This window comes from Camelus dromedarius, chromosome 9 (genome assembly GCF_036321535.1).
Source record: "Camelus dromedarius isolate mCamDro1 chromosome 9, mCamDro1.pat, whole genome shotgun sequence".
In the NCBI taxonomy this organism is placed as follows: domain Eukaryota; kingdom Metazoa; phylum Chordata; class Mammalia; order Artiodactyla; family Camelidae; genus Camelus; species Camelus dromedarius.
In genome coordinates this window covers 73,616,594-73,642,552 of record NC_087444.1, presented here as the reverse complement: position 1 = coordinate 73,642,552, position 25,959 = coordinate 73,616,594, and the positions used below count along the sequence as shown (strand labels likewise).

General features: G+C 52.7%; 3 protein-coding genes across 3 annotated transcripts in view; 1 reads left to right on the top strand and 2 right to left on the bottom strand.

Annotated features, from left to right (window-relative positions):
- The first annotated feature begins 315 nt into the window (after positions 1–315).
- Positions 316–10,196, top strand: FAM83E (family with sequence similarity 83 member E). Its single transcript, XM_010996412.3, has 6 exons — positions 316–711; positions 816–2,312; positions 3,586–3,753; positions 4,092–4,216; positions 7,363–7,810; positions 9,310–10,196. Exons 2-6 carry the CDS (start codon positions 1,839–1,841, stop codon positions 9,583–9,585), a joined length of 1,491 nt encoding a protein of 496 aa, XP_010994714.3. The 5' UTR covers positions 316–711; positions 816–1,838; the 3' UTR covers positions 9,586–10,196.
- Positions 5,683–6,137, bottom strand: SPACA4 (sperm acrosome associated 4). The gene has a single exon (XM_010996397.3). It carries the CDS (start codon positions 6,135–6,137, stop codon positions 5,754–5,756), a length of 384 nt encoding a protein of 127 aa, XP_010994699.1. The 3' UTR covers positions 5,683–5,753.
- Positions 10,197–10,536: 340 nt separating the features above from the next.
- SULT2B1 (sulfotransferase family 2B member 1) overlaps positions 10,537–25,959 on the bottom strand; it is a 34,519-nt gene continuing 19,096 nt past the window's right edge. Inside the window, exons 2-7 of the mRNA XM_031459012.2 lie at positions 22,090–22,229; positions 17,722–17,930; positions 15,510–15,636; positions 14,957–15,051; positions 12,444–12,624; positions 10,537–10,763 (exon numbers count right to left, since the gene is read on the bottom strand). Of these exons, the coding sequence (XP_031314872.1) occupies positions 10,564–10,763; positions 12,444–12,624; positions 14,957–15,051; positions 15,510–15,636; positions 17,722–17,930; positions 22,090–22,229 (952 nt within the window). The 3' untranslated portion in view covers positions 10,537–10,563. The remainder of the gene's footprint in view (positions 10,764–12,443; positions 12,625–14,956; positions 15,052–15,509; positions 15,637–17,721; positions 17,931–22,089; positions 22,230–25,959) is intronic.

Below are 25,959 nucleotides of genomic sequence, written 5' to 3'. Positions count from 1 at the left end.
GGGGAAGGTTGGGGCCAGGGGGAGAGAAAGGATTGGAGCCTGCTAGTGAAAAAGTCTTTGTTTGGGCAATTGGATGCTGCACCTATATTGGTGGAGACCAGCCTCAGGGATGGAGCCCCTTCAGCGGTGCTGGGGCCAAGTCAGTGGATCCCAGGCGCCTGCCTGCCCGTTTCCCACACCAAGCCTGCCGGCGCCCTCTGGTGGAGTCAGTGTGTCTGGACCTAGCTGCAGCTGCACCTGTTGGGACCTCGCAGCTCCCCCCCCCCATAAGGCCAAATCCCCACCCAAGAGCCAGGTGTTAGTGCACCTGCCTCCTCTCAGGATTAGTCATGCCGACTCTTAAAGCACCCTTGCTGTCCTCCCGGATGGGGTTGGGCGGGGCGTGGACAGGGAAGTATGGATGGGGTAGGCCCCTTTGGGAGGGTGTGCGTGGGAACAGGCAAGGTCCTCCCCTACCCCGAAGCCCGAGTGGCCAGCTGCTGTCCCCCAGGTGAGCAACCTGTTGAATGTGTTCTTGGGCTGGGACCTTCCCTTACACTCGTGTGGCTCCCCAGACCTCCGGGGACTTGGGTCGGCCCTCCCCCTGTGTTTGCTCAAGGGGTTGGGTTTCCCAGATCCCAGGCAGAAACCTGATGAATAAGGCAGGACAGCCGGAAGAACCGCAGAAACACAAGCAGGAAGTCTCCAGCTCCCTGATCTGACTCTGAGAAGGCAAGAGGAGGGGAAAGGGATGGAGACCTGGATGTGCTGGGGAAGCTGAGGGGGACGGGAGGGAGAGGAGACGGCCTGGCTTTTCCTCTCCTTTCTCTTTGCAGGGTTGGACACTGGTCTGGAGGAAAGGAGCTCCCTGGGTGCTGGGGTTGGAAGGAGGCGCTGCTGGTTTGCAGGGGTACAAGGTCCACAGACCAGAGGTTGGGTCAGGAGCCTCAAGGGGGCAACTTGGAAAGGGGACCAGAAGGGAGCGGAGTGGTCCTTGGCCAGGAATAAATGGGTGGTCTGATAACAGGAGAGAATGGGATTAAGGTAGCTGTCCCGACTGTAGGACAGACGGAGACGACTGGTGGCCCGGGAGACAGGCAGGGGCAGTAGCCTGAGGAACAGTGGCTAGTTAGTCGTGTCCTCAATGTAGATGGGCCGGTTCCATCGTAATGAAACCCCCTCCGAGGACATCCACCACTGGGGCAGCCCGAGTGGGTGTGAAGGTTTGGGGAGCAGAGTCCTCAACCCAGAGGAGACTGACCTAGTTCCCCAGCTGGGGAGGGGTGATGCCAAGACAGGGCTGGAGTGTGTTCTTCCACGGCTGAGAGAGGAGATCCAGAGAGGGCTTCCAGGATGGTCAGCCAGTGAGAGCTGGTGAGCCAGGTCGGTCGTCGGGAGAAACAGATTTGAACGGAGCCAGCTGGGAGCTCCTCCCAGCAGTCAGATACTGAGCTTGTCAGTTGGAAGCAATTAGTGTCTTCTAGACGAAGAAACATCCAGAGAGGGTTAGTCTGATGTGCCGTTGGCCAGGGGCAAACAGGCAGCCCGCCCTGCCTTTAATCAGGGACAGAGACGAGCAGACAGCCTGTGACCTGGAGATGGCAGTGGGGTCAGCCTGAGCCAGCTGCAGGGTCAGCTGGGGCATTGTAGAGCCAGTGGGCTAGAGTTGGAGGTCGTGTCATGTAGCAGAGATGGGCAGCTAGTTGGAGACGGTGTCAGGTGGTCAGCCTGACCCTCAGAGGCTGGCAGGACACTCAGATGGCTGGTGGTCTGTTGGTCTGAACCCCAGATGGTAAGTAACCAGAGACAGCCAAGCCCTTGGACACCCAGCTTCACCGTCCTCTCACCTGAGTGGTCCGATGGCGGCCTCCCAGCTGGCGGCACTGGAAGGAACGGAGTCGGGCGCTGAGGGGCTGCCCCTCACCGAGGCCAGCCCCAGCTTCCTGTACTCCGAGGGCCAGCGGCTGGCGCTGGAGGCTCTGCTGAGCAAGGGCGCAGACGTGTTCGAGGCCTGCCTGCAGCGCGAGGGGCTGCGGCCCTTCCTGAGTGGAGATGAGGTCCGGGGCCTGGAGGCGGCAGCCGAGGACTGGACAGCAGCCAAGCAGGAGTCTGGCAGGGCAGCTGATGGAGCCACCACTGCTGACGGGGACTTGGGCAGCCTGACCTACTGGCCTGGACAGTCGGAGGAGCCAGTGCCCATGCTGCGGCTGGGCTGGCCGGAGGACTCGGCCTGGAAGGGTATCACCCGGGCACAGCTGTACACTCAGCCGCCTGGTGAGGGCCAGCCATCCCTCAAGGAGCTGGTGCGCCAGGAAATCCAGGCCGCCCACAAGGTGGGGGCCTCGGGGGCCTGGTGTCCCTTCCCCAGACCCCGTCATCCTCACCTGTGAGTGAGAGCACATCCCCTGGCATGAGGGGCCCTCCTGGAACTTGCAAGTCCACACCTCCCAGCCCCTAGGACCTGGGCATCCACACTTCCGGGATCTCATCCTCACCCTCTTAGATGTGGTGTATTCTAGCATATTCCACCTTCTCCCCAAGACCTGGGTGCCTTAGGCATCCATGCCCCTTGGAACTAAATATGACCCACCCTGGTCTTGGCCATCTACCCTACCCCGCCTCCTTCCAGGGAGGGTCCAGACATCTCCCCTGCATCCCCCCAGCCTGTTCTTTATTTTTATTTCTTTATTTTTAACGGAGGTACTGGGGATTGAACCCAGGACCTTGTGCACGCTAAGCATGCACTCTACCAGCCTTTTTTAAAAACTTTGTGTGTGGGGGAGGTAACTGGGTTCACTTTATTTATTTATTTAGTGGAGGTACTGGGGATTGAATGCAGGACCTCAGGCATGCTAAGCACACACTCTACCACTAAGCTATATTCTCCCCACTCCCAGCCTATTCATTATTTAGCAATTTATCTTTTTCTGCTCCCACGCTAAGTGCTTTATATGGCTTAACCTCCATAATCCTCAGGAGGGCACCATTAGGTTGAGACTTAATGTATCCATTGAGGAGATGGGGAAACAGACATGGGAAGTTGTCTTTTGCCTGTAAGTGGCTGAGTGGGGATTTGAACCAAGGCCTTCTGGCCAGTGAGTGGGAGTTTATCTCCACTACCTTTTTCTGCGCACAAGATCTAAGCCCTCAGCATCCTCTGGTTCACAGAGCTCTCCTTGGTGGCCTGGCATGTCATCCCTTCCCACCCGGCATGCTGGGTGCTCCTGAGGACCAGGTGTGCAGCTGCCCACAGTGCCCTGTGGGGGCCTCCAGCCCCTGACCCCTGGAGCAGGGCTGCCCTGTAGTGTCACAACTCAGGGGACACCATTCACCATTGCAGATGTGTGATTTGTGATGACAGCTTTCCAGCAGTTAGAGGCCAGGATCTCAAGGAAGGGCTGGCTGTTTTCTTCTCATTCACACATAGGCGCTGCATGAACAGCAGTGCGTGTCTGGGGGTCTCCCCCTCAGCCCCCCTAAACATCCCACAGAGAGCCTGGGCCCTTAAACCCCTAGCCCCCATAGCACCTCATCCCCAGAGCCCCACCCTCAGATTGTCCCCTGGGCCCCAGGCTCTACCACAGCCCCTCTTCCCCACCCCCCCAGCTGGTGGCTGTAGTCATGGACATCTTCACTGACCCAGACCTGCTTTCGGACCTGGTGGATGCAGCCACACGCCGCCGGGTGCCCGTCTACCTGCTCCTGGACCGTCAGCAGCTGCCTGCCTTCCTGACACTGGCCCAGCAGATGGAGGTGAACCCCTGGGCCACTGAGGTAGGGGCCTGGCCTGTGTCTGGGAGCACTGGGGGCAGCTGGGCCAGACCCTTCCATGGGGTCCTGGGTCATCGAGGTGGATGCCAGCTGAGGGTCCCTTGAGAGCTGATGCCCATGGCATGGGGAGCGGGGGGATCTCCCCATGCGGTCCCTCTGAGTTAGGGGTATTTCCAAGATACCCTGAGGCTCTGGGGAAGCTGGAACAGACCCTTCCAGAGAGTCATGGGCCACCCAGGTAGAGGCCAGGATCTCCAGGTCTGGAGGCGTCCTGAGCCCTTGGCACTGGGCGGGGCTTTGTGGGGTCGGCCTGAGCAGGGGGTATGCCTTCCCCACCCCAGAACCTGGACATCCGAGTTGTACGGGGCTGCAGTTTCCAGAGCCGCTGTGGTCGGCAGGTGAGCGGCAATGTTCGGGAGAAGTTTGTGCTGCTGGACAGCGAGAGGGTCGTCTCAGGATCCTACAGGTGCGGCTCCCCCCGACCACGCCACCGGTCTCCTGTCCCTAGCTCTCCCTCAGCATGTTCAGGCAACAGGTGGCATCCCCTTCTCTAGACTCTTTCCTCATCTGTAAAATGGGTCTAAACACCCGGCCCCGGAGAGTAGGTGTCCTGGAGCAGAACGAGCTGGCATTGGCTGGGTGCTGGGCTGTTCAGTGGCCTAGGGGTAAGTCTTTGTCTCTTTGACTATGTGTTCCCTTATCTGGAAAACTGGGCCCACAATTAGGATGTAGGAGTTTCAGAACCAGGGGGACCTGGATTGGAGTCCTAGCTCTGCCTTGGGTGAGTAACTCCACCTCTCTGAGCATCTATTAAAAAAAAAAATCAGAGCCAGGGTACAAATGGCCTGGCCCTCCGACCATTTCATCTCCCTCCTCTGCTCTATTTGTGGTCCCTGGAACCTGGCTCCATGACTTCTTAGCTCATGACCTTGGGCGGGTGCCTCCCACACCCCAAACCTGTTTCCCATCTGGACAGTGTGAAAATAGCTACTTCCAGTGTCCTCAGAGCAGCATGTGGTGGGGCGCGTGGAGTCCAGGGCTGGGTGGCTTGGGGTCGAATCCTTGCTCTGCCAGTTCCTAGCTGTGTGATTTTGGGCAACTGGCTTCACCTCTCTGTGCCTCAGTTTCCCCCTCGCCACTGTGGGATGATATCGTTAGTGCCTCTAGAGCAAGGTTTCTCAGCAGAGGTACTACTCACATTCGGGGCTAGGTGATTCTGTGTTGTGGGGGGCTTTCCTGGGCTGACCTGCAACCCTGCTCTCTACCCAGGAGATGTCAGTATCTTTCCCCTTCCCCAGTTATGACAACCTAGTGTCTCCAGACATTGCAGCTGCCCCCTGAGGGGCAGAAGTGCCCAACTGATGACCACTGCTCTAGATTTGGGCTTCAGAATCAGCTGGATGACTTGTTAAAACCCTGATTTCTGGGCCCTACCCCTCTTCAGCCGGCCTAGTATGAGGCCCAAGAATTGGCATTTCTGGCAAGTTCTCCATTGATCCTGCCACTGCTGGTCCGGGGACCACACTTGGAGAGCCACCAGCATCCAGACTGGGAGGTTTTGAAGAGAACCTACCATCCCAGCTTCACTTGGAGATTCAGTGAGATACCGGTGCCTGGCATATAACATAAGAAGTGCTCCATGAATGTCAGCTGTCATTTATTATTATTATTACTTTTTTTTTTAACCATATTTCATCAACTCTAAGGTGCCACTAAAGCAAGGAAGCTTCTTGTTGAAAATGTGAAAAGATACGCGTCTTAGAACCAACAAAATACAGTAGTCCAGCCGAACCCACTGGGCACGGGTCCCCACCACTAAATCAGGCCAGAGGATGCTTCGCCAAGCACTGGGCTCTGGTGGACAACCCTAGAATGGATGAGGCCAGGGCCACAAGAGGTTGTCCAGGGCCTCTGGCCATTTAATGGGGGAAGGGGGTGGAGGCAGGGGGCACGGGGAGCAGTGGAGCCGGGAGACCAGTCTTGAGCCCTGCCCTCCAGGTAGGTCACAGCAAATGTTGGAGCAGCAGCAGCAGCATGCCCAGCGCCAGGCCAGTGGTGGCCCCTGCCATCCAGCTGCCTGTGGGGTTGGGAGCCCCATTGCACAGGTGGCCTGTGCAGCAGTTGGTGACGAGGCTGTAGGTGATGCCCATGTAGCTGACGGGCTCCTCGCGGCCGCACGAAGTGGCCCGCGTGCAGCCTTTGTTGATGATGGGGCCAGCGCCCTGCGCCACCCCACGGCCTGTGAAGCAGTCCTCGTCATCGCCACAGCGCATGTGGGTACCGGGGCAGCTTAAGGAGTCGGTCAGCTCACAGAAGACGCAGTCCTTGGCGCCTGTCGTACCTGGGGGCAGAGCTGTCACCAGAAGCAGCAGCCAGCCAAGGACCATGGTGGCCTAGTGGCGGTGACGGTGCCCAAGCCAGGCCGTGGGCTTCCTGGACCTCCTGGAACTGCTGAATGACACTCCTCACGCCCACGAGACTTCTGCCCCTGGTTCTGGTCTCCCAGGGTCAGCACCCGGCGTGTCCTCAGTTCCCAATGCTCTGTGTCCCTCTCAGGAGCGCCGTTGTGACCACGGCTCTCAAGTCCTCGGGTCTCAGAAACTCCCCCGGGACAGAGACGAGCCAGTGGCTGCGGCCCGTCAGGAGTCTTTGTGGAGCGGAATGGGGTGACCTCACAGACCCTCTAGGGTTCCCACTGGCCGCTCTGGGGATGAGGTCATAGGTGGGGGAGGGGTGTCACAATCTCCAGGGCAGGCTGGGAGGGAGCGAGGACACCGCCACCCTGCCAAGGTAAGGATGCTCAAACCCACCTTCACCATCCCGGCTGCACTTGTCCTCTCTGCTGGGTGCTGTAGCTGCTAAGGCACAAGATACACGGCCCAGGGTGAGCAGGGTTTTTTCAGATGGGCAGACCGAAGCTCAGGAAGGGAAAGTGGCATGTCCAAGGTCCCCGGAGCCAGGACTAGAGCCCAGGTTCACTTAATTCCAAAGACGGCATTTACCGAGCACCTGCCGTGGGCCAAGACCTGTGCTAGGGACTTTAAATCACAACCTCTATGATCACAGGAATATTAAGGGTGCAGCTGACCACGGCCCACAGGTTTTTGGTGCTGGGCACCTACTGGGCACTGTGCTCGACCCCATGTCCTCTCATTCTAATCTTCCTATGATTTAGCTCCATATTACAGATGAGCAAACTGAGGCAGGGAGCAGGTGCACCTAGAGCCTGGCACATGGCAAGTACTTAATAAATGGCTGTCATTATAGGAAGCAGCCAAGTCTTAAAACAGTCCCTGAGAGTGTCGGAATCCTGTCTCTTTCCAGAGAGGGAAACAGAGGCATCTCTCGGTGGGGATGGGGCTGAGCCCAGGTTTAAACTCGAGTCTGATTCCGGATGATAATATAAGTACCTTAACTCATGTCCTCACATCAACCCTCTGGGGTAGGTACTTCATTGTTCCCATTCTACAGAGGGGCATGTTGAGGCTAGAGAGGTGGCAGGACTTACCTGAGGTCACACAGCCTGCCCTGGGACCACTTGGAGGTGATGGGGGCTGGGTCAGGCCTCTGGGACCACTTGGAGATCCTGACCCCTTAATCTGTGCCCCTCAGCTTCACATGGAGTGACTCACGCCTGCACCGGGGCCTGGTGACTCTGCTGACCGGTGAGATTGCCGATGACTTCAGCCGTGAGTTCCGGACACTGTATGCGGCCTCCTGGCCACTCCCGCCCGCACCCACCCCAGGACCCTTTGTCAGAGCCCCGGGGGAGCTGCAGCTGGCACACAGCCCGCACCGTGTGGCCCACCGCCGCTCCATGGCCCCCGCATTGCCGCCACCACTACCTGATGGCTCGCTGGCCCAGCGCCTGGCCGCCTGCCGGGTCTTCAAGGAGGACTGGCAGGAGAACCCAGCCATGCCAGGGCCAGCTCTCAGCGACATCCTGAGGAGCGTACAGCGCACCCGGACCCCCAGTGGCCCCCCAGCCCGGCCCAGCCGCTCTCTATGGGACCTGAGCCGCCTGTCCGAGCTGTCAGGCTCCAGTGACGGTGACAATGAGGTGAGACCTGGTGGCTGGTCTGAGAGAGAATAGCTGAGAGAGGATGGAGGCATCTGAGGGCCTGCCACGTGCCAGGGCCTGCCACGTGCCTGGCCCTGTGTAGGGGCAGGGAAAAGCAAAACTGCTCACTTCTGTTCATAACTGCATCGTCCACTTCCTGTACCCATACTGTGTGCTGGGCAGGGGAGCCCTGGGTTGCAGGGGCAGAGACCTCATGAGCCCTGGGCATGAAACCTGGCATGATTCTCCAACTCTGAGAGCCCAGGGTGGGTGAAGGGTGGGAGACTTGCCCTCTCTGAACCTCAGTGTTCTCATCAAGGATGTGGGCTGAGTGACTGTCCCTATCCTCAGTTTGCTTGGGAGGAGGAGTCAATAAGGGTAGAACGAACTAGAATCATCATCATTATCATAAATTCCCCCAAATGGAATTTATTTTGCCTTCATGACATCCTTATCCAAGGTCAGTGAGGCAATGTTCATGCTCAGTTTTATGGCTGGGAAAGCAGAGGCTGGGAGAGGTTGAGCCGAACTTGCTCAAGGTCAAAGCAACGATCTTTTGTGGGCTCCTAGCCACGTGCCAGGCTCCAGGCCAAGCGCTTTCACTGAGGTGGTTAAATTTCACCTTTGCCACAACCCTACGAGGTAGGTGTGATTACAGCTCTCCATCCACTCCTTTCACTGATGGGGAAACTGAGGCACCAGGGAGGAATCAGAACTCAGCCCTGGTTGCCTCTCAGGCAGGGCTTTTAAATGCTCTGCTTGTTGGCTTCCTGGATTTGAGTGTCCTGGGGTGTTGGGGAGGGAATTAGGGGAGCTCAGCTGCTTAGACACTGGGGTTCTAACAGCCTGCCCCAACTCTCTAGGGGACCCTGGGCAGGGCATCAGTATCCCCAGCAGTAAAGCAGGCTGTGGAGAAACCAGTGGACCCTCCCTGGACGCAGGCAGACTTGCGGTCAGTCTCTTAGCGAGCTGTGCCCTCTGAGTCTGTTTCCTCATCTAACTGGGAGCTCAAGGCCTCTTCCGAGGTTGAGCGAGAAATGTCCCAGGAATCGCCTCCCTCAGTCTGTGCCAAGGGAGGGGCAGGGGCAAGGTCCTTACCTCTACCTGATCCTGAGCCGCCCTCACCCAGCATCACCTCCCTTGGCAAATATTTGCTCCCCCCACACAGCTGCCAGCTGCTTCCTGTTCCTTCCCAGCTGCAAACATGCCCAAGGGGACACAGCTCCTTGCCCCCTCTGTAGGTCTGGGGGGTCCCCAGCCTTCCTGCTCACTTCCTTCCTGGCTCTGGAGACTCAGGGGTCTTCTCGCCTCCCCGTGGAGTTCACCCCACCCTTCATTCTCCCTCACCTCCCTCCTGTGTCATCTCTCGCCTTCCTGTCTCACCTTCCTTCTCTCCTTTCTCCCTAACCACCTTCTCCATCCTTGTTCACCCTCGTCTCTCTACTCCAGCTCTGGGCCCCCAAGAGCCTCCTCTCACCTCCCTCTCTTTCCCTCCGCAGCACAAGAAGTCCCGGGGCTCCAAGGACACCCCAGCCAAGGCCCTGATGAGGCAGCGGGGCACTGGAGGGGCTCCCTGGGGTGAGGCAGACTCCCGTCCGTTGGCCTGGTCCCAGCCCTGGGGCAGCACCCTGTCCCCCATCCCTGCCCGCCGCCTCCGCTATCTGTCCCCGACCCAAAGGAGGCTTGGTAAAGATGCTGCAGGCAAACTTCCAGAACCCAGAGGCATTCGGCAGCCAGACCAGGCCGCCCAGCCAGGAATCCAGGGGTGGCCCTGACAGAAGCCAAAACCAAATGGGACTGGCCTGTCTCAGGATATTTGGACAAATGTCACTTGAAGCCCCTAGCCTTGCTATCATGCCTTGGACAAGGCTTCTGGCCTCAGTGTCCGGGAAGTGGAAAGGGGTTTTATTTTTGTTTTTGTTTTTTTTCACTTGTTCTAGACCGTGGGCAAGCCCCAGTGCCCACTCTAGACCTCAGTGTCACAGCCTAGAAAATGGGCAGAAAGTCTCCTCTGGCTGGGAGCTAGAACAGCACACATCCTTTTCCGGCTGGATCAGAACTTCTCTGAGGACAGGCCTGGCTGAGTGGCTCCCAGGCTGGAATTGTGTGGGGTGAAGATGGGGAGTCCCTGAGACAAAGGGGAAACTTCTGCACCCACCGTGCTCAGGAGCTGAGGATAAACTGAGCTTGGCCGGGGAGAGGAGAGAGCCCCATCCAGGGAGCCGCGCTGAATCGGGAGGGACTGGAAATCGGTGAGGACACACCTGCTGGGGAACAGGCCAAGGCCGTGGAGAGGGACCCAGCAGGAGCTGGGACTGTTTTGTGGGCACCAGCGGGTGAATTGTTGGGGCTGCCTTTTACCTCTGCCTAGAATAAAGCTGCTTCATGCCAGAAACTTGCATTTCCACAGCCTAGTGGGAGGCCCAGGAGTCCAGGCCCCCAGCCCCCTCCTCCCCCAAGGATCCAGGAGTCGCGGCCGCAGCACCCTCACCCTGGGGGAGTCGGGTGCCCAGCGCTGGCCTCTCTGCCCTACCTTTGCCTCTGGGCGAGACTTCTGAGTCACAGACTCCACCAGCGTGCCAGGTGGGTTAGAGGACCTCGTCCTCCCCAGGCCTCGGGTGGCCCCCAAGGGGTCCTCGCCAGAACCTCCGCGGTCCGCAGCGGCGCCCCGCCCGCCCTCGCGCGCCCCCTGCCGCCGGGACGCCACCTCCACAGCGCATCGTTGAGCCCGGGCAGGAGGGATGTGTTTATTTTTAGGGTGACGGGTGGGGGTGCTCAGAGGCCTGGCTTGGGGCTGGGCTGGGGTCCGGGCTGGGGTCGGGGTCCGGGCTGGTGTCTTCAGGGGCCTCGTCCCAGGGGAAGGTCGGCAGCCCCCGCATCTGCTCGCGGTAGACGCGGTCGAAGGCTTCGCTCTGCACCACCGTGAAGTGATTCTTCCAGTCACCACACACCCCTGGAGGGGAGGGAGGGAGGCCGAGGTGAGGAGCATCGTCCCTCGCCCCCAACATCCCAGCACCCTCTTTCCCACCTCCCGGGCTTTGCCCATGTTCCCTTTGCCAGAAGCACTGACCTTCCCCCGCCCCCCCATCTCCATTTTGCCCCTTTACCTCCTCTGATGATGACTAACAATGGACAGACCCCCGGGCACCATTCCCTCCCTCCCCCCCCCACCCCGCCCCACCCTACTCAACCCTCCAGCAGACTTCTCACCTTCCTGCACGGATCTCTTAAATCTCTACCCAGAATATCCGCCTCCCCATCTAGTATTCCTGCACACACTCCCAACCTTTGCCTTTACAGTTTCCAGATCCTTCTACAACCCTTGGCTCATGGCCCCTTCCTCTATCTTTGAAGCATCTTCTACCTTCTGACGCTGACCCTCCTTCACCTTCTTACAAGGATAGGTTGACTGTGACCTGTCCCTCTGCTCCCTGGCTAGAGCAGGGTTTCCTCGCTCCAGCACTCCTGCAACGCCCTACCTTACCTCCATTTATTGCTCTGACATTGGGAATCAGTGCTGTCCCAGCACTCAGTGGATACCAGGCATCATGATGAAGATTGGCTGGGATTCACTCTTTAATCCTCCCAGCAATTGATCAGGCAAAGGGCGTGGCTCTGCTGGTTCTGTGTGCCCCGGATCAAGCACTCTGAGGCTTAGGTTTCTGATCTCACAGGAGGATAATCTGAGGTACCAGCCCTTGCCTGGAATCTTGGGGCCAAAGTAATTTAGATCACAGTATTTTGAATTTTAGCAGATCCCCACACTGCATGTTACAAGACACCCTGAGTGAGGCCTGGGGGTGGGGCTCCCTGTGGTGGGTTAATACCCACTTCCCGACCAAGATGTTTAAGACCTAATTCTTGGAACCTATGAATATGTGACCTGATAAATCACACTTTGCAGATGTGATTTAAGTTAAAGATCTTGAGGTGTGGAGAAGACCCTGGATTATCTGGGTGGACCCAATTTAATGGCAAGCATCCTTATAAGAGGATGAGGGAGGGTCAGAGTCAGAGAGTAGAAGATGCTCTGAAGATGGAGGAAGGGGCCACAAACCAAGAGATGCAGGCGGGTCTGGAAACTGTAAAAGGCAGGGAACCGATTCTCCTCTAGAGCCCCCAGAAAGAATATGTTCCTGGCACTTTAATTTTGTCCCAGTGAGACTGATTTTGGACTTCTGACCTCCAGAACCATAAGGTACGAACATGTGTTGTTTTAAGCACTTAAGTTGGTGGTATTGGGTTACAGCTGGAACAGGAAACTAACACATTTCCACCCTCACCCTGAATCCAACACTTGAGTATTTCTGGGGTGAACGTTAATGCTAAGAAGGGTTCACGAAGACTTGAAATAGCCTCATAGTGGTTTGGAGCTGGCTATGAAGAAAACGTACTCAAGTGTCTTCTTCCGGTTTAGAGCTCTCTGGGTGTGGTGGGCCTGGGACGACAGGCCCCTTGCCAAGCCCTGTGTGCAGAGTCAATCCCGGGTCCACAGTGATCCCATAAATGCAGTTCTGCTCCCAGCACCCCATGTGAGAGCTAGAGAAATAGGCCCAGAGAGGTTAAGTAAACTAGCCAAGCCACACAGCCAGGCAGAGGTCTCATGAGCCTTGGAGCCCTCGAGTCCTCACACCTTTCCGGAGGAAGGCACCATGGCTCTGGTCCAGCAGGCTGGGCGGCAGCAACGTGAAGTTGGACATGGTGTTGGCCTTCATGGCATTGAAGGCCGAGTGTGCCACGACGGATTCCAGCGCCTCCTCACCCAGCGGCCGGCCCAGGAACTGGCAGATGCGTTGCACGGAGCTGTGGAGATCCTGGAGACAGGGGAGAAGGGGCAGGGGATGAGTCAGTGGAGGAAGGGGACCCCAGGTGAGAAAGAAACTTTAGTCCCAGAGTTTGGATTCCTGAGTCCCAACCCAGATCTGGAATCTGGGTGATTCTGCCTCTGCCTCAGTTTCCCCACCTCCAAGCCAGGCAGTTGGGCCATGACCTCTGAGGGGTTTTGCAGTTTAGGGTTTTGGAGGGTTCTGTAGGGAGGGAAGGGATGGGGCTGGGTCAGAGGTCACAGCAGGGGGCGGAGGTCAGTTCAGCATCTTATGCAGAATCACCCTCTTTCAGGTTGGAAAGTCACTGTGGATTGTGCGCCTATTGTGTACCAATCTCTAGTCCAACCCCCTCATGAATACCTGCCATCGGACCTACCAGTAGCCTTACAGAGAGGTGTCAATACCCGAGTAGGTAAATGGAGGCTCAGAGAGGGGAAGACACTTGTCCAGGGTCACACAGCCAAGGAGGAAAACAGATCTGAGTCCCCAAAGCCCACATCCTCCTTTCCATCTTGCTGCCTTCCCTAATATGCAGCGCCTGGCACCGGTCAGCTCCACCAACCCCATGGCCCCAATTTTCCAGGTCATTCTTGGTTTCATAAGCCTCCATCCCTTTATCCTGTTGAACAACTAAGGTGTCCCAGAAATTCAAACATGTTGGCAGTTCCTCACACCCAGGGGCAGCCCAGAAACTCTGTCAGGCTGCGTGACCCAGTTTTGGGTTTGGAGAATAAAGCTTGATGGAAAAGAGAGGGGGAGGGGTAGTGCTGAAATATTTTCTGGATCTTTCCATCAAAAGAGATTTACGAGGGTGGGGAAAAAAAACCCACGGGGCCCACAGGGAAGACCCCTACCCTCTCTAGGTTATAACCTCCCTGTTTCCTCCTCTATAAAATGGGGGCGATAACAATATTGGGGTGAAGCATAGAAAATTATCTTTTTTTTTTTTTGCAGCTCGAAACTGGTTAAATACGGGCATTTCATGTTGTTTGATCTAATCTGTACCTCACCGATTACAGGGTTAAACCAAATCATTTGTGTGCAGCATTTGGTGCCTGACATTTGTCAGAGAGGCTGAAACGTTTGATACTGGGGCTATTACTAATCAGATAGGCCCTCGCTCAGTACCTAATCACTCTTACTTTGCTCACTATACTAACTGTTTGCAATAGCTTGTCAGATGGTTATAATACGCCAGTGCCTGATATTGTGGACCTCACAACAACCCTCTGCTCCAGCATTTTTCACCCATGTTAAGGATGAGACTTCTGAGGCTCTGAGAGATTTTTAAGAGGATTTTAAACAACAGGATCCTACGGTATAGCACAGGGAACTATATTCAATAACTCATAATAACCTATAATGAAAAAGAATATGAAAAAGAATATATATTTATCACTGAATCACTATGCTGTACACCAGAAACTACCAACATTGTAAATCAACTATATACTTCAATAAAAAAATATAAATAAACAAGAAACTATAAACATTTTTTAAAAAAAGATTTTAACAGCTTTTTCAACACCAAAATCCAGGCTCTTTAGGCTGCAAAAAGCACAGACAGAAAGGAGGGTACAAAAATGCATGAAATGCACACATGGGAAGAGAATGTCTGGGAATGTTGGTGAAGGAATGTGTTGAGAGCCTCTTAAGTTCTCAGCGTCTCAGGACACATCTTTGTTAAGAACGTAGAACAGTTGGACACATTTACTGTGGACTGGTCCATCTAGAAGCCCAGCATCTCCTTGCCTGGGTAAAGCCATAGGCACTCTGTATGGCCCCTTCTTCTAGGCAGTCCTCCCTGATTGCCCTAGCAGGAAAGTTTCTTTCTCCCGGGTACCTGCCCCCAGGATGTTCGATGGGGTCCAGATAGGCTCCCTGTCTGACTCCTAAGGCTGTTTCTTTCCTTTGCTTCCCTCCACATTTCAGGTCACAACCATCATTAAACCATCATCACTTCCCACGTATCACAGTTCTGCATCGTCCCATTTATCCTGTCACCTCTGCTCAGAGCCCAGCTGGGGCTTCCACCAACTCAGAGAAAAGCCGGAGTCCTCACTGTGGGCCCCATCCCCTCTCTGCCCTCACTTCCCAGCACCCCCAACCTCGGCTCTGGCCACGGCGGTGGCCTCTGCTCTCCTTGAAATACATTAAGCACATGCTCTCCTCAGGGGCTTTGCACTGGCTGTTCCTGCTGCCTCCTCCTTCCCCACTCACCTTTTTTCCTCAGCTCTTTGTCTTACCGGAAGGAAGCTGGCGGGCATGAGGAGGGGAGGGGTAATAGGGCTGCTGGGCTGAGGTGGGGTTGGGGAATCACCTGCTGCAGCTCCTCGTAGGTGATAAACAGGAAGTTCTCCTTGCCCTGCATCCGAATCCAGCCCTTAATGTGGTTGAACCAGGAGCCAAACTGCACTGCGGGCAGAGGGGCAGGTGGGGTGAGGGGCGGGCAGCTGGCCCCCCTTTGCTGGGGCTCAGAGGAGCCCAGCCTGTCCCATGTGGCCCGAGGCCTGGCCTCTCCCAGCTGGAGGCCTCCCTCCAAGCCCCCTACATTGGGCTCCCCGTGTCCTTCTGTCTCCTGCTGTGTCTCTCTGATTCCGTCTCTCTCCGTTTCCATTTCTCTCTCTCTTGCTTCCTCCGTGTCTTTCAATCTCTCTCTGGTTCTTTCTCCCCGTTTCTGTATCTTATTGTCTCTGTTTTCTCTCTCAATCTCTTGGTCTCTTCTCTGTCTCCATTGCTCTTTATAATGCCCAGTATCTCTGTCTCTCTATCTCTCTGTCTCTTTTTTCTGTCTCCTACCCATCCCTCCTCTGTCCCTCTTCCCATCTGGGTCTACCAGGGGGTCCCCCACCTCACTCTGCCCCAGTCCTCACCTTCGCCTTTGAGGAAGTTCTGCAGGAACTGGTCAGGCGTGCCAGGGTCCTTCAACTGCCTGGCAATCTTGGAATAGTGATAGAGCGAAACCACAACATCCCGGGGGTTCCGGCCCATGTAGATCACCTGTGCGTGGGTGTTGGGAAGAGGAGAGATGTCAGCCCAGCAAGCTGCATGCCCTTTTTCTCCTGATCCTGCAGCAGGAAGGACTCAAGCTAGACTTCTCAAGGGACTTCCCAGTTAACGGGAGCTCAGATCAATCCACAGGATGGAGAGAGTTCCTTCCAACTATGTTCTAGGAATAGAGAGGGACTGTTTCTAGACCAGGTGGAGGCACAGTTTGGCTTCAGGAGATAAAGAGAAGAGGAGGAAGGCATGGGGTTCAGGGTGGGGGAGATCCCGGTGAGGGCTATTGACCAACAGAGAAAGGCAGCCTCCTCTCCTGCCTATTCCCAAAGCCAAGACCCCAGCCTCATTCTTTCCTGCGTAGACTCCCACCCTAGCCTCCTCCCCAGCCTCCCAGCCTCCACACAACACCAGAAACTGACCCTGCCCTCCTTGGCTCTCCAGTGCCCAGGGTGGAGTCCTGGCCCCTGGGCCTGGCATTCTGATCTGTTTACCAGCGTCAGATTCCACAACCAACCCTACTCCAGCCCCATCAGAGATGTCCTTCCCCAAGCCCAAGGTCAGCCATGCCTACATGGCTAAACCTCCAACAAAAACCCTGGACACGGAGGCTCGGGTGAGCTTCCCTGGTGGGTGATGCTCTGTGCGTGTTGTCACACGTCACTGCTGGAGGACCGAGCACGGTCCATGCGACTCCACTGTAAGAGACAACTCGAAGCTGGTGCCTGGTCTCTCCTGGATGCTCCCCCAGGCACCTCTTCCCTTCACTGAACTTAATCTTTACCCTTTCTCTGTAATAAGCTGTAACTGTGAGTATGACAGCTTTTCTGAGTTCTGTGAATCCATCTAGCGAATCACTGAGTCTGAAAGTGGTCTTGGGGACCCCAAGATTGCAGTAGCCGTCTCTTCTCTGTCTGCACTCATATCCTTCCTTGGTGATCTTACCAGTCTCCTGGCTTTAATTTCTCTGTCTCTGTATATCTGTCTCTTTGTCTTTCTCTCCATATATGCATATCTCAACAGATTGCAAATAGATGCGTCCAGCCTACATCCGTCCTGTCAAATCCAGATTTGTCTATCTCGCTGCCCACTGGCAACCTCCCCCTGGACGTCGATGGGTCACAGCAGAGCTCCCCATCTCCCCCCAGATCCTCTCCTCCCCAACCTCCCCATCTCAGTTGATGATGGCCCCATCCTCCCAGCTGCTTAAGCCAACCCCCCTGCCGTCACCTTTGACTCATCTGTTTCTCTCACACCCACATCCCATCTGCCAAGCAAAGCCTCTGGGCTCCACATTCAAAATACACCCCTAAACCCAGCCCTTTGCCTTCACCTCCATGGCCATCACCCTGATCACCTCCATCACCCCCTTCCTTATAGCCTATGGCCTCCTCACCAGCACACTGCTTCTGCCCTCTCCCCAACGGTCTGTTCCCAATTTGCAGCCAGAGGGCACATGTAAAAAACTAAATTGGCTCCATTTCTCCTTTGCTCAGAGCTCTCCCCTGGCTCCTGTCCCACTCAGAGACAAGCAAACTCCCCACCAAAGCCCACGTGGCCCTGCACATTTTGGCCCCTCTTACCTCCCTGACATCATCTCCACTCCTCTCCCCCTTTCTCACTTGGATCCAACTACATAGTCCTCCTTGCTGGGCCTCAGGCATGCCATACCTACCCCAGGGCCTTTGTACTTGCTCTTGCCTCTGCCTGAAATGTTCTTTCCCCAGACATCCCACTGGCTTCTTTCCCTCACCTCCCAGGTCTTTACTCAAATACACCTTCCTACTGAGGCCTCCATGACCACCCTATTTATCATTGAAATCCCCACCCCTAACTCTAGTCCTACCCTCTCCCCCTTCTCACTGTGAATTTATCGCCTTGGACGTGTTAAATATTTTCCTTATGTAGGCCATCTGTTCACTGCCTGTCCCCTTTAAAATGTGGCTCACGGGGCAGGTGTTCTTGTGTGTGTATTTACTGCTGTTCTGGATCAGGGCCAGGCCCATAGTAGGTATTCAATAAGGATGTGCTAAGTTCATCAGTTAGTTAAGCCCCCTCCCCCAACACCCATCCTTCCTCCATCACCTTAGCCTTGGAGTTGAAGAAGTCCTTGGTGAAGAGCTGGATGGGGAGGTGAGAACTCATGAGGCGGGGGCTGGGCTGGTCGGGGAGGCTGAAGGCACCCATGATGGCCTCACACCAGGGTGACCGCTTCCAGATGGGTACTGAGTGAATCCAAGAGGGGTCCCCATCCTTGAGGATTAAGCTGATGATCTCAATCATCCAGTTGGTGCCTGTCAGGAGAAATTGGGCACATTAATCAGAAGTGGGGAGGGGTGAAGAGAAGGATATAATCAAAAGCGTAATGGCTGCATTTATTGCATAATTTGCTACCTATTTTATTGCACAGATTTCTTAAAACCAGCAAAGAAGTCAGGGGTTGGTTATCTTTTTTTTTTTTTAATTGAAGTAGAGTTGATTTACAATGTTGTGTTAGTTTCAGGTATACAGCAAAGTGATTCAGATACATATATATATGTATATTCTTTTCCATTATAGGTTATTACAAGATATTGAATATAGTTTCCTATGCTATACAGTAGGTCCTTGTTTATCTCTTTTATATATAGTAGTGTGTATATGTTAATCGCAGACTCCTAATTTATCCCTCCATCCTCCGCCCCCTTAGAGTTGGTTATCTTTATTTTAGAAGCAGGAAACTGAAGCTCAAAGAAACAAAGTTGCCAGCCAAGGCAGCAGAGCTAGGAAGCGGCAGGTGGCAGGGACTGGCTAGCTGTCCACCCATCCCCATTTCGTTTCCCTACCGGGAATATCATGGGACTGCATTTTTCCAGCCTCCCCTGCAGCTACATGTGGGGCCATGTGACTGGGTTCTGGCCAAGGAAGTGCAGGCGGCAGCGATGTGCAGACATTTCCAGGCCTGGCCCATAAACACCTGCCACGTGACACCCGCCCTCCCCTCTCTGCTGGCTGGATGCAGAGATGCCAGTGGAAACTGGGGCTCCTCGGGATGGCAGAGCCATGAGTTGGAAGGAGCTGGGATGCTGGAGACTGCATAGATTTTCCCCCACTTCCCTGCATCCATCCTGCGCCAGTTGGAGTTTATGGGAATGAGAAATAAACTACTGGGTTCAGCTTCTGAGATTCTAAGGCTTATGTATTAGGACAGAAGCCCTCTGTTAATACATAGAGGAAACTGGAATTGAATCTAGGTGTCTAGACTTAAAACCTCAGCTCTGTTCACTGCCCCTGGTTGGAAATAACACCTTGATTTCTGTGGGAAGCCACAAACGCCACACAGAAGGAAGAGACCTCATTAATGACCCAGTTCATAGGTCCAGATTCTAGGAGACTACTGGCAGGTTAGATGAGAAATAATAATAATGTTAATGATCACTTGAAATTTTTTTTCTTCTTCTTTTTAAATTTTTTCTTTTTGTTTAATCACTTGGAATTAGTATTCTATTGCCTTGGATTCTAACAGCTACCCTGTGCCAGTTCTCAGTGTATTGCCTCTCAGCTCCAAATCCGCACTGGATTGGCGGGTTTTGTGACGTTGGAGCTGGACCCTGGAAACATTTCTCCCTTGCCAGCTAGCGCAATGTTAATCTTTGTCAGTAGAGGGCGCCAGAGGAACCCTGTAGAAGGATGGGCTATCTCTTCCTGGTTCTCCTGAGCTTCTCCGGGCTGGCTCTTGTGATGGACAGCGGCCAGCAGTGCAGGGGACACCAGTGGCACTTAGGCCTCCGCCAACCCCCCAGCAAATTTCCTTGGGCGCTTTTCTTCAGCCCTAGAGGGAGCAGCTGCTCTTTGTATTGGCTCTGCCTGTATAATCCCCTGTTACCAGTTAATAATTCTTTTTTTGTAGGTGGGTGGAAAATATACATAACACGAAATAGACCAATTTAACCAGAGATACTGGGGATTGAACCCAGGACCCTGTGCATGCTAAGCATGCACTCTACCACTGAACTATACCCACCCCTCCCCCCAATTTAACCATTTTTAAGAGTATGATTCTATGGCATTAAGTACATTCACATTATTGTGCAAATATCACTACAGTCTAGCTCCAAAGCTGTTTCAAACAAAGTCTGCTGTTTGGGGAACAGATTTCCACAACTTCTATGAAAGGAAATTTGGCTATATTCATTAAAATTGCAAGTGCACAGAGCCTTTAACCAAGCAATTCCATGTCTAGGAGTTTGTTCTGCAGGTAAGTGCAAATGTGTGCGAATGATACATGTACAAGATGTGGCATTGTATATAAAGGTAAAAGATTGGAAACTAGTAAATCCTAATCAGGAAGGAACTAGTTAAACAAGAATTCTTGTACAGCTGTTATGGAATACTATGGAACTGTAAAAAAACAAAACAAAACAAAACAAAACCAACAACAGGAAGCTATTTGTTTACAGTTCTCAGATGGGATGATGTCAAAATATAAGGCAAAACCAATCAAAACCATGACACAGAATGGTGTGTATCACGTGTTAACTTTTGTGGGAAAAAAGTTTAAAAAATTATGTACATTTTTGCTTGTACATGCAAATTTTGGAAGGATACATGGGGACTACTGGTGGCTGTGGGAGGAGAGATATTTTACAGAGTAAACCTTTTGTACCTTTTGAATTTTGAACCATGAATATATTACTTTCTAAGAGAGAAATTAATTAATACATTTTAAATTAAAAAAAAAACAACTAAAAGAATAACTGGACATCCATATGGAAACAAAGAACCTTGATATATATCTCATGCCATATATAAAGTTTATCTTAAAATGGATCAGAGACTTCAGTGTGAAATCTAAAACTATAAAACTTCTAGAAGAAAACATAAAGGCCATCTTCATTGGCCGTAGTTTAGGAAAAGATGTCTTAGACATGACATCAGAAGTCTGATCCATTAAAGAACAAACTGGCTGTTGGATTTCATCAAAAATTTAAACTTTTGCTCTGAGAAGACACTGAACAGAGAATGAAAAGACAAGCCACAGACTTGGAGAAAATACTTACAAAAGGCATATCTGATAAAGGATGTGGACTCAGATTGTATAAAGAACTGTCAACACCCCATAATTAGAAGACCAACAACCCAATTGAAAAGGGCAAAAAATGTTTTGTACAGATACATTACCAAAGAAGATATATGATGGCTAATAAGTCCATGAAAAGATGCTCAACATAATTAGCTATTAGAGACGTGCAAATTCAAACCACAACGAAATACTAGAATACACCTGTTAGAAAGGCTTTTTAAAAAAATCTGACATTATCAAGTGCTGACAAGGAAGTGGAGCACCTGGAACCCACCCACATTGCCAGTGAGAAGGCAAGATGGTAAACCAGCTTGTAAAAAATGCAGGATGGTTCCCATTTTGGAAACCAGGTTGGCAGTTTCTCATAAAGTTAAGCATATGTACTTCCCGTAAACTCAGCGATCCCACTGCTAAGTATTTACCCAAGATCAAGTGAAAATATATTTCCATGTGTAGACTTGTATGCAAAGCTTCAGACTAGCCATATTCATACTCACCCTAGAGTGGAAACAACACAAAGTTCCTTCAACAGATGAATGGGAGGAACTGACCACAAAGGGGTGTGAAGGAATTTTTTTGGGGGGGGATGGAACTGTTTTGTATCTTGATTGTAGTGGTTCTATGACTTTGTCTATCAAAACTCATAGAACTTCGAGAGAAATGAAAACACATCCACAGACAGATTTGTATGTCAATGTTCCTACACGCATTATTCATAAGAGTAAAAGAGTGAAAAAAAACTGATTGTTTATATGACTAAACAGAATACAGTACACCCATACCATGGAATATTATTTAGCCATAAAAAAGAATGAAATATTGACACAGGCAACAACATGGATGAACTTCAAAAACATGATACATTCAAAAGATGAGATCCTGGGTTCAATCCACAGTACCTCAAAAAAAAAAAAAAAAGAGTTCCTTCCCCAAATATTTATTGAATATGTGCCAGGCATTTATTATTCAGGCTCAAAGACTACACTAGTGATCAAGGAGCCGTGTTGTATTGAGGAAACCAGAGACAAAATCAACAAATGAAAATATAACATAGTGGCTGGCAGCGCAGAACAGTATGAGGGGAGTTAAGGGGTAGAGAAGGACAGGATGGGGATGCTATTTTAGCCAGAAAGGTCAGGGAAGGCACCCCTGGGACGGTGAGCCAGCCTAGGGGAAGGGAGGGATCTGGGGGAAGGGTGCCTCCTGGCGGAGAACCAGCCAGTGCAAAGGCCAAGCTCACCCTGGTCCTGAGCCCCCCAAGGCGCCTTCAGAACCTCCTCCCCGCTTTCCTCTTTCCATTTTCCCTATTGTGCCCTTCTCATCCTCTGTCCCACACCCACCCCAACACTCCCTAGCACCGTCCCCGCTCCCTGCCCCGGCCCAGCAGTTACCTGACTTGGGGTAGGTGACAATAAAGATGTCGTCATCCTGCACATCCGCGTTCTCTGCGATGCTGATGCTCTCAGGTGAGTAGATGCCAACGGGGAAGGGGATGCCTTTATACCTGAAGTATTCACCCGACAAATTCTGGCTGTAGGAGGGTGGGGGACACACCGTGAGGACTGGGGAGGAGGTTAGGACCGAGGTCACCCCTGGGAGGGTGAGAGACCAAAGGCCTGCGACTGAGCAGATTTCAAGGTTCCAGGAGCCTGCACAGGGTCCAGCTTCACAGCGGAGGCCTCCGGGACACGTGGCGGCAAAAAGTGGCGGAGGAATCTCAGGGCAGGTGAGGGAGGGCAGTGAGGGCTGCCCCCACTTGCTAGCGGGTCCTTGACAAGGAACTTTCTCTGCACCCCATTTCCTCATCCACAAAGTGAGGATGATTTATTAACACCCCTAACAATCCTATGAGGTGACGATGCTTATTCTCCCCATTTTCTGGATGAAGAAAGCGAGGCACAGAGAGGTTGAGTGGCTTGCCTAAAGCTACACCGCTGGCGGGGCATGCAGCACCTCCCATCTGCCGAGGGGGGCTAAGCGCTTTCCATACATCTACTCTTCACCCCAACCCTCAAGGAAGACACCAAGTCACCACCCACGTTACAAACGGGGCAACCAAGGCCCAAGCAGTCACCCTTCCTAGGCAGTCACAGAGCAGCAGAGCCCAGATGTAGAGTCCCCGGGAAGCTAAAACAGCCTTAAGCTTCCAGCCCCTCACTCAAGCTGCTTTTCCAAAACCCCTGCAATGGGTTCATATAGCCGTACACGTAAGTAAAATTTTCCAAAGTGAGACGTTTTAGGAGCCATCCGTTTAATCCGATGGCTCATCTGTTTAATCGCATGCTCTCCCGGGGTCTTCTGTCTGTGGCGTGGGAGAGCGATAGGGATGTTGGGGACCTGGGTAAGGAGAACTCGAGTTGGGGATACATTTCACTGGGCTCGCGTGGGACAGTGATCAGGTCTGCGGTCACGTCTGTGTATAGTTTTGGGATGGGGAGCTGGCTGGGTACAGGAAGTGCTTCCAGGAGCATTTCTTGGGCTTAATGACCGGAAGGCTGGGGTCCGAGGTCAGATTACCCTATCACCTGTCCAAGGGCACCTGGAACCAAAAGTTTTGGGTGGAAGAGGAGACAGGTTTGAAGCCAGAAGCTGGTGTGTTATTTTTCTGGAATATGTGGAGTGTTTGCCAGCTTTCAAAGCGAAACAACTCGCTGTCATTTCTTTTCTCACTCTAAACAAACATTCCCACTACCTCATGTTGCAGTCACACGTACTGATCTTTTTTCTCAGAGAGAACCTCTTTGAAACCGGATAAGCTTCAGGCCCCACAAAACCTGGATCCGCCCAGTCTTGGCCGCCACACCGTACTACTTAACATTTGTGGTCCTTTATGGTAGACTTATCACAGTACTTTGAGCCGGAAGAAAAAATTATGTGTGTGTAAGTGGGTCATATTGTCTGTGGATTTAGTTTCAGGATAGCGAAGGGGATTTACAAATATTCTGTTACATAAAGAAGGCTGGGGTGTGACCACACAGATGACACTCGGAAACACAGGATGTCCCAGAGGATATGATTCCAATGAGGGGACATTCAAACGGAGGGACAAGTAACCTACAGTATTAGAAGGCGGGGTGGCCTTGGGGGGTGGGGGCTGATGAGGGGGCTGGTTTCAACCGCGTTGCCTACTTTGCAAAATTTGCTGAGCGGTTGCCTGAAGCTCTCTGCACAGCACTCATGTTTTCCTTTAATAAAACTTTCAATGAATGAATGAATAAAACGAATGGGGAAAAAAACCACCTTTCCTACTAAAACAATTGTTTTGAATAAAAGGGGGTGAGATGTGGGGCCTAGTGAGGTTGAAAACCCAGCTGACTTGCACAAGCCTTTTCTGGTCATTCTTCCTTGTCTACCCAGTTGACTAATGAGGAAACTGAGGCCCACTGAGGGCTGCGACTTGCCCGGGGCTCTCCCAGTGATTTTGTTAATTTGTTTTTGTTTTGTTGTTGTTGTTGTTTGCGGGGAGGTCATTAGATTTATTTATTTTTTTAATGGAGGGACTGGGGATTGAACCCAGGACCTCCTGCATGCTAAGCACATACTCTACCACTGAGCTGTACCCTCCCCCACTCCCGGTGTCTTTCCCGAAGGCCTCCACCAGCTTGGGAGATTTGAGGGGTGAGGACTTTCTCTGGGGCTTGGTACCAGGCTCAGGCTTACAGCAGAAGGACAAAGGTGGAGAACTGTGTCCTCTGCCTGGAGTCTCAGGAGGGCTCTGCAGAGCCCAGGTGAGGCTCAGCCCAGACAGCCAGGGTTTCCCAAGGGCAGTGTCCCAAGGCAGGCCTGGAGGAGGCTGTGGAGGAACCTGGTATGTGATCTATGGTCGGCTGGCAAAGGCCCTCTTTGTCCCTGGCTGGGGGCTGTTCCCAAGGAGACAGGGAAGGAAGGGCTGGTCACTTCAAAGGGGTAGGGGTGGAGGCTTTGCAGGCCCTGCTTCTAAGTAACCAAAGTGGAACTGATATGAGTAAGAGTGTGGTTCTGGAGCTGGGCCTTGTGGGCTCAGTCTGGTTTTGGCACTTGCTAGCCCAGTGAGACCTGGTGCTTCCTCGTGCGCCTCAGTTTCCTCGGCTGTAAAATGGGAATAGGAGAAATGGCATGGTGTGCTGGTTAACAGCATTAACCCTGGAGATGGAATACATGGGTTTGAAGGATACCTCCGCCAGCTGTGTGGCCGTGGGCAACTCACTCAACCTCCTTGTGCCTCAGTTCTTACATCCATCAAATGGGGAGCATAATAAACACTACCTCAGAAGGTTGTTGTGAGCATGTTAAAAAGAGCTTAGGACTGGGCCTGGCACAGGAGTAAGCACAATATACGTGTTTGTTAATTTTTAAAAAAATAGGTTTAGTTGGAGGGTTTCATGCGGCAATGGAAATAAAAATGATTAAAATAGAGCCTGGCTCCTAGTCTGCATTCAATAAATCTGGGCTAAAATTATTGTCATTATACCAGTAATAGAGGCAACATTGGGCATTGTGTGAGCCCAGAGGAGAGGCTGCCTGGTACAGCCTTTGGCACACAGTAGGCCCTCAGCACATTGTAATTACTTTATTGTTCAGTGATGTCATCAGTTATCCTATAGGTTGAGTGCAGGCTGGGGAATTAGTGATGTCACTAGTTGCCAGGCAGATTTAGCCCAGTGGGTGGAGCTGTGAGGTCATCAGTTACTAGGCGGATTAGCTGCTGAAGTTGCTAGGCCTTGGCTCTGATGGGTCAGATACGCTGTCTCTGTGCCCAGAGCAGCAGATCTCACCTCTTTGAGCCTGTTTCCTCACCTGTCACATGAAGATAACAGTAATCTCAACCTTAGGGTTTTAATGCCTACCTGAGGATTAAAAGGGATAATGTATGTTAAGCACCAGGCTCCTGATAAATGCTCAGGACTTTGAAGCTCCCTTCAGCGTTCCTTGCTAGTTTAGTCTTTGATCTCACCAACAAAACAGCTCCTTGAGGGAGAAATTTCCTCCCTAGCCTACGGGAGAGAAAAACAGAGATGCTAGCAAAGCAAAGATCCTGGATCCTTCGGGTATCCCCGAAATAGTCACTGGATGCAGAAATGTATATATATGAGGGTGTCCCACCACCCCCCTCAGCACTTACAATCTCCAAATGGGGATCCAAGCCCCACCCCAGGAGGCCAGGGTGGAATCCATAGTGTTAGCATATTGACTGAAGGTGTAGTGAATGAATGAATGAATGTGTGAATGAATGAAGGGAGTTACCAGGACAAAAGTGGAGGACCATCAAAGGGCCCTTGCTA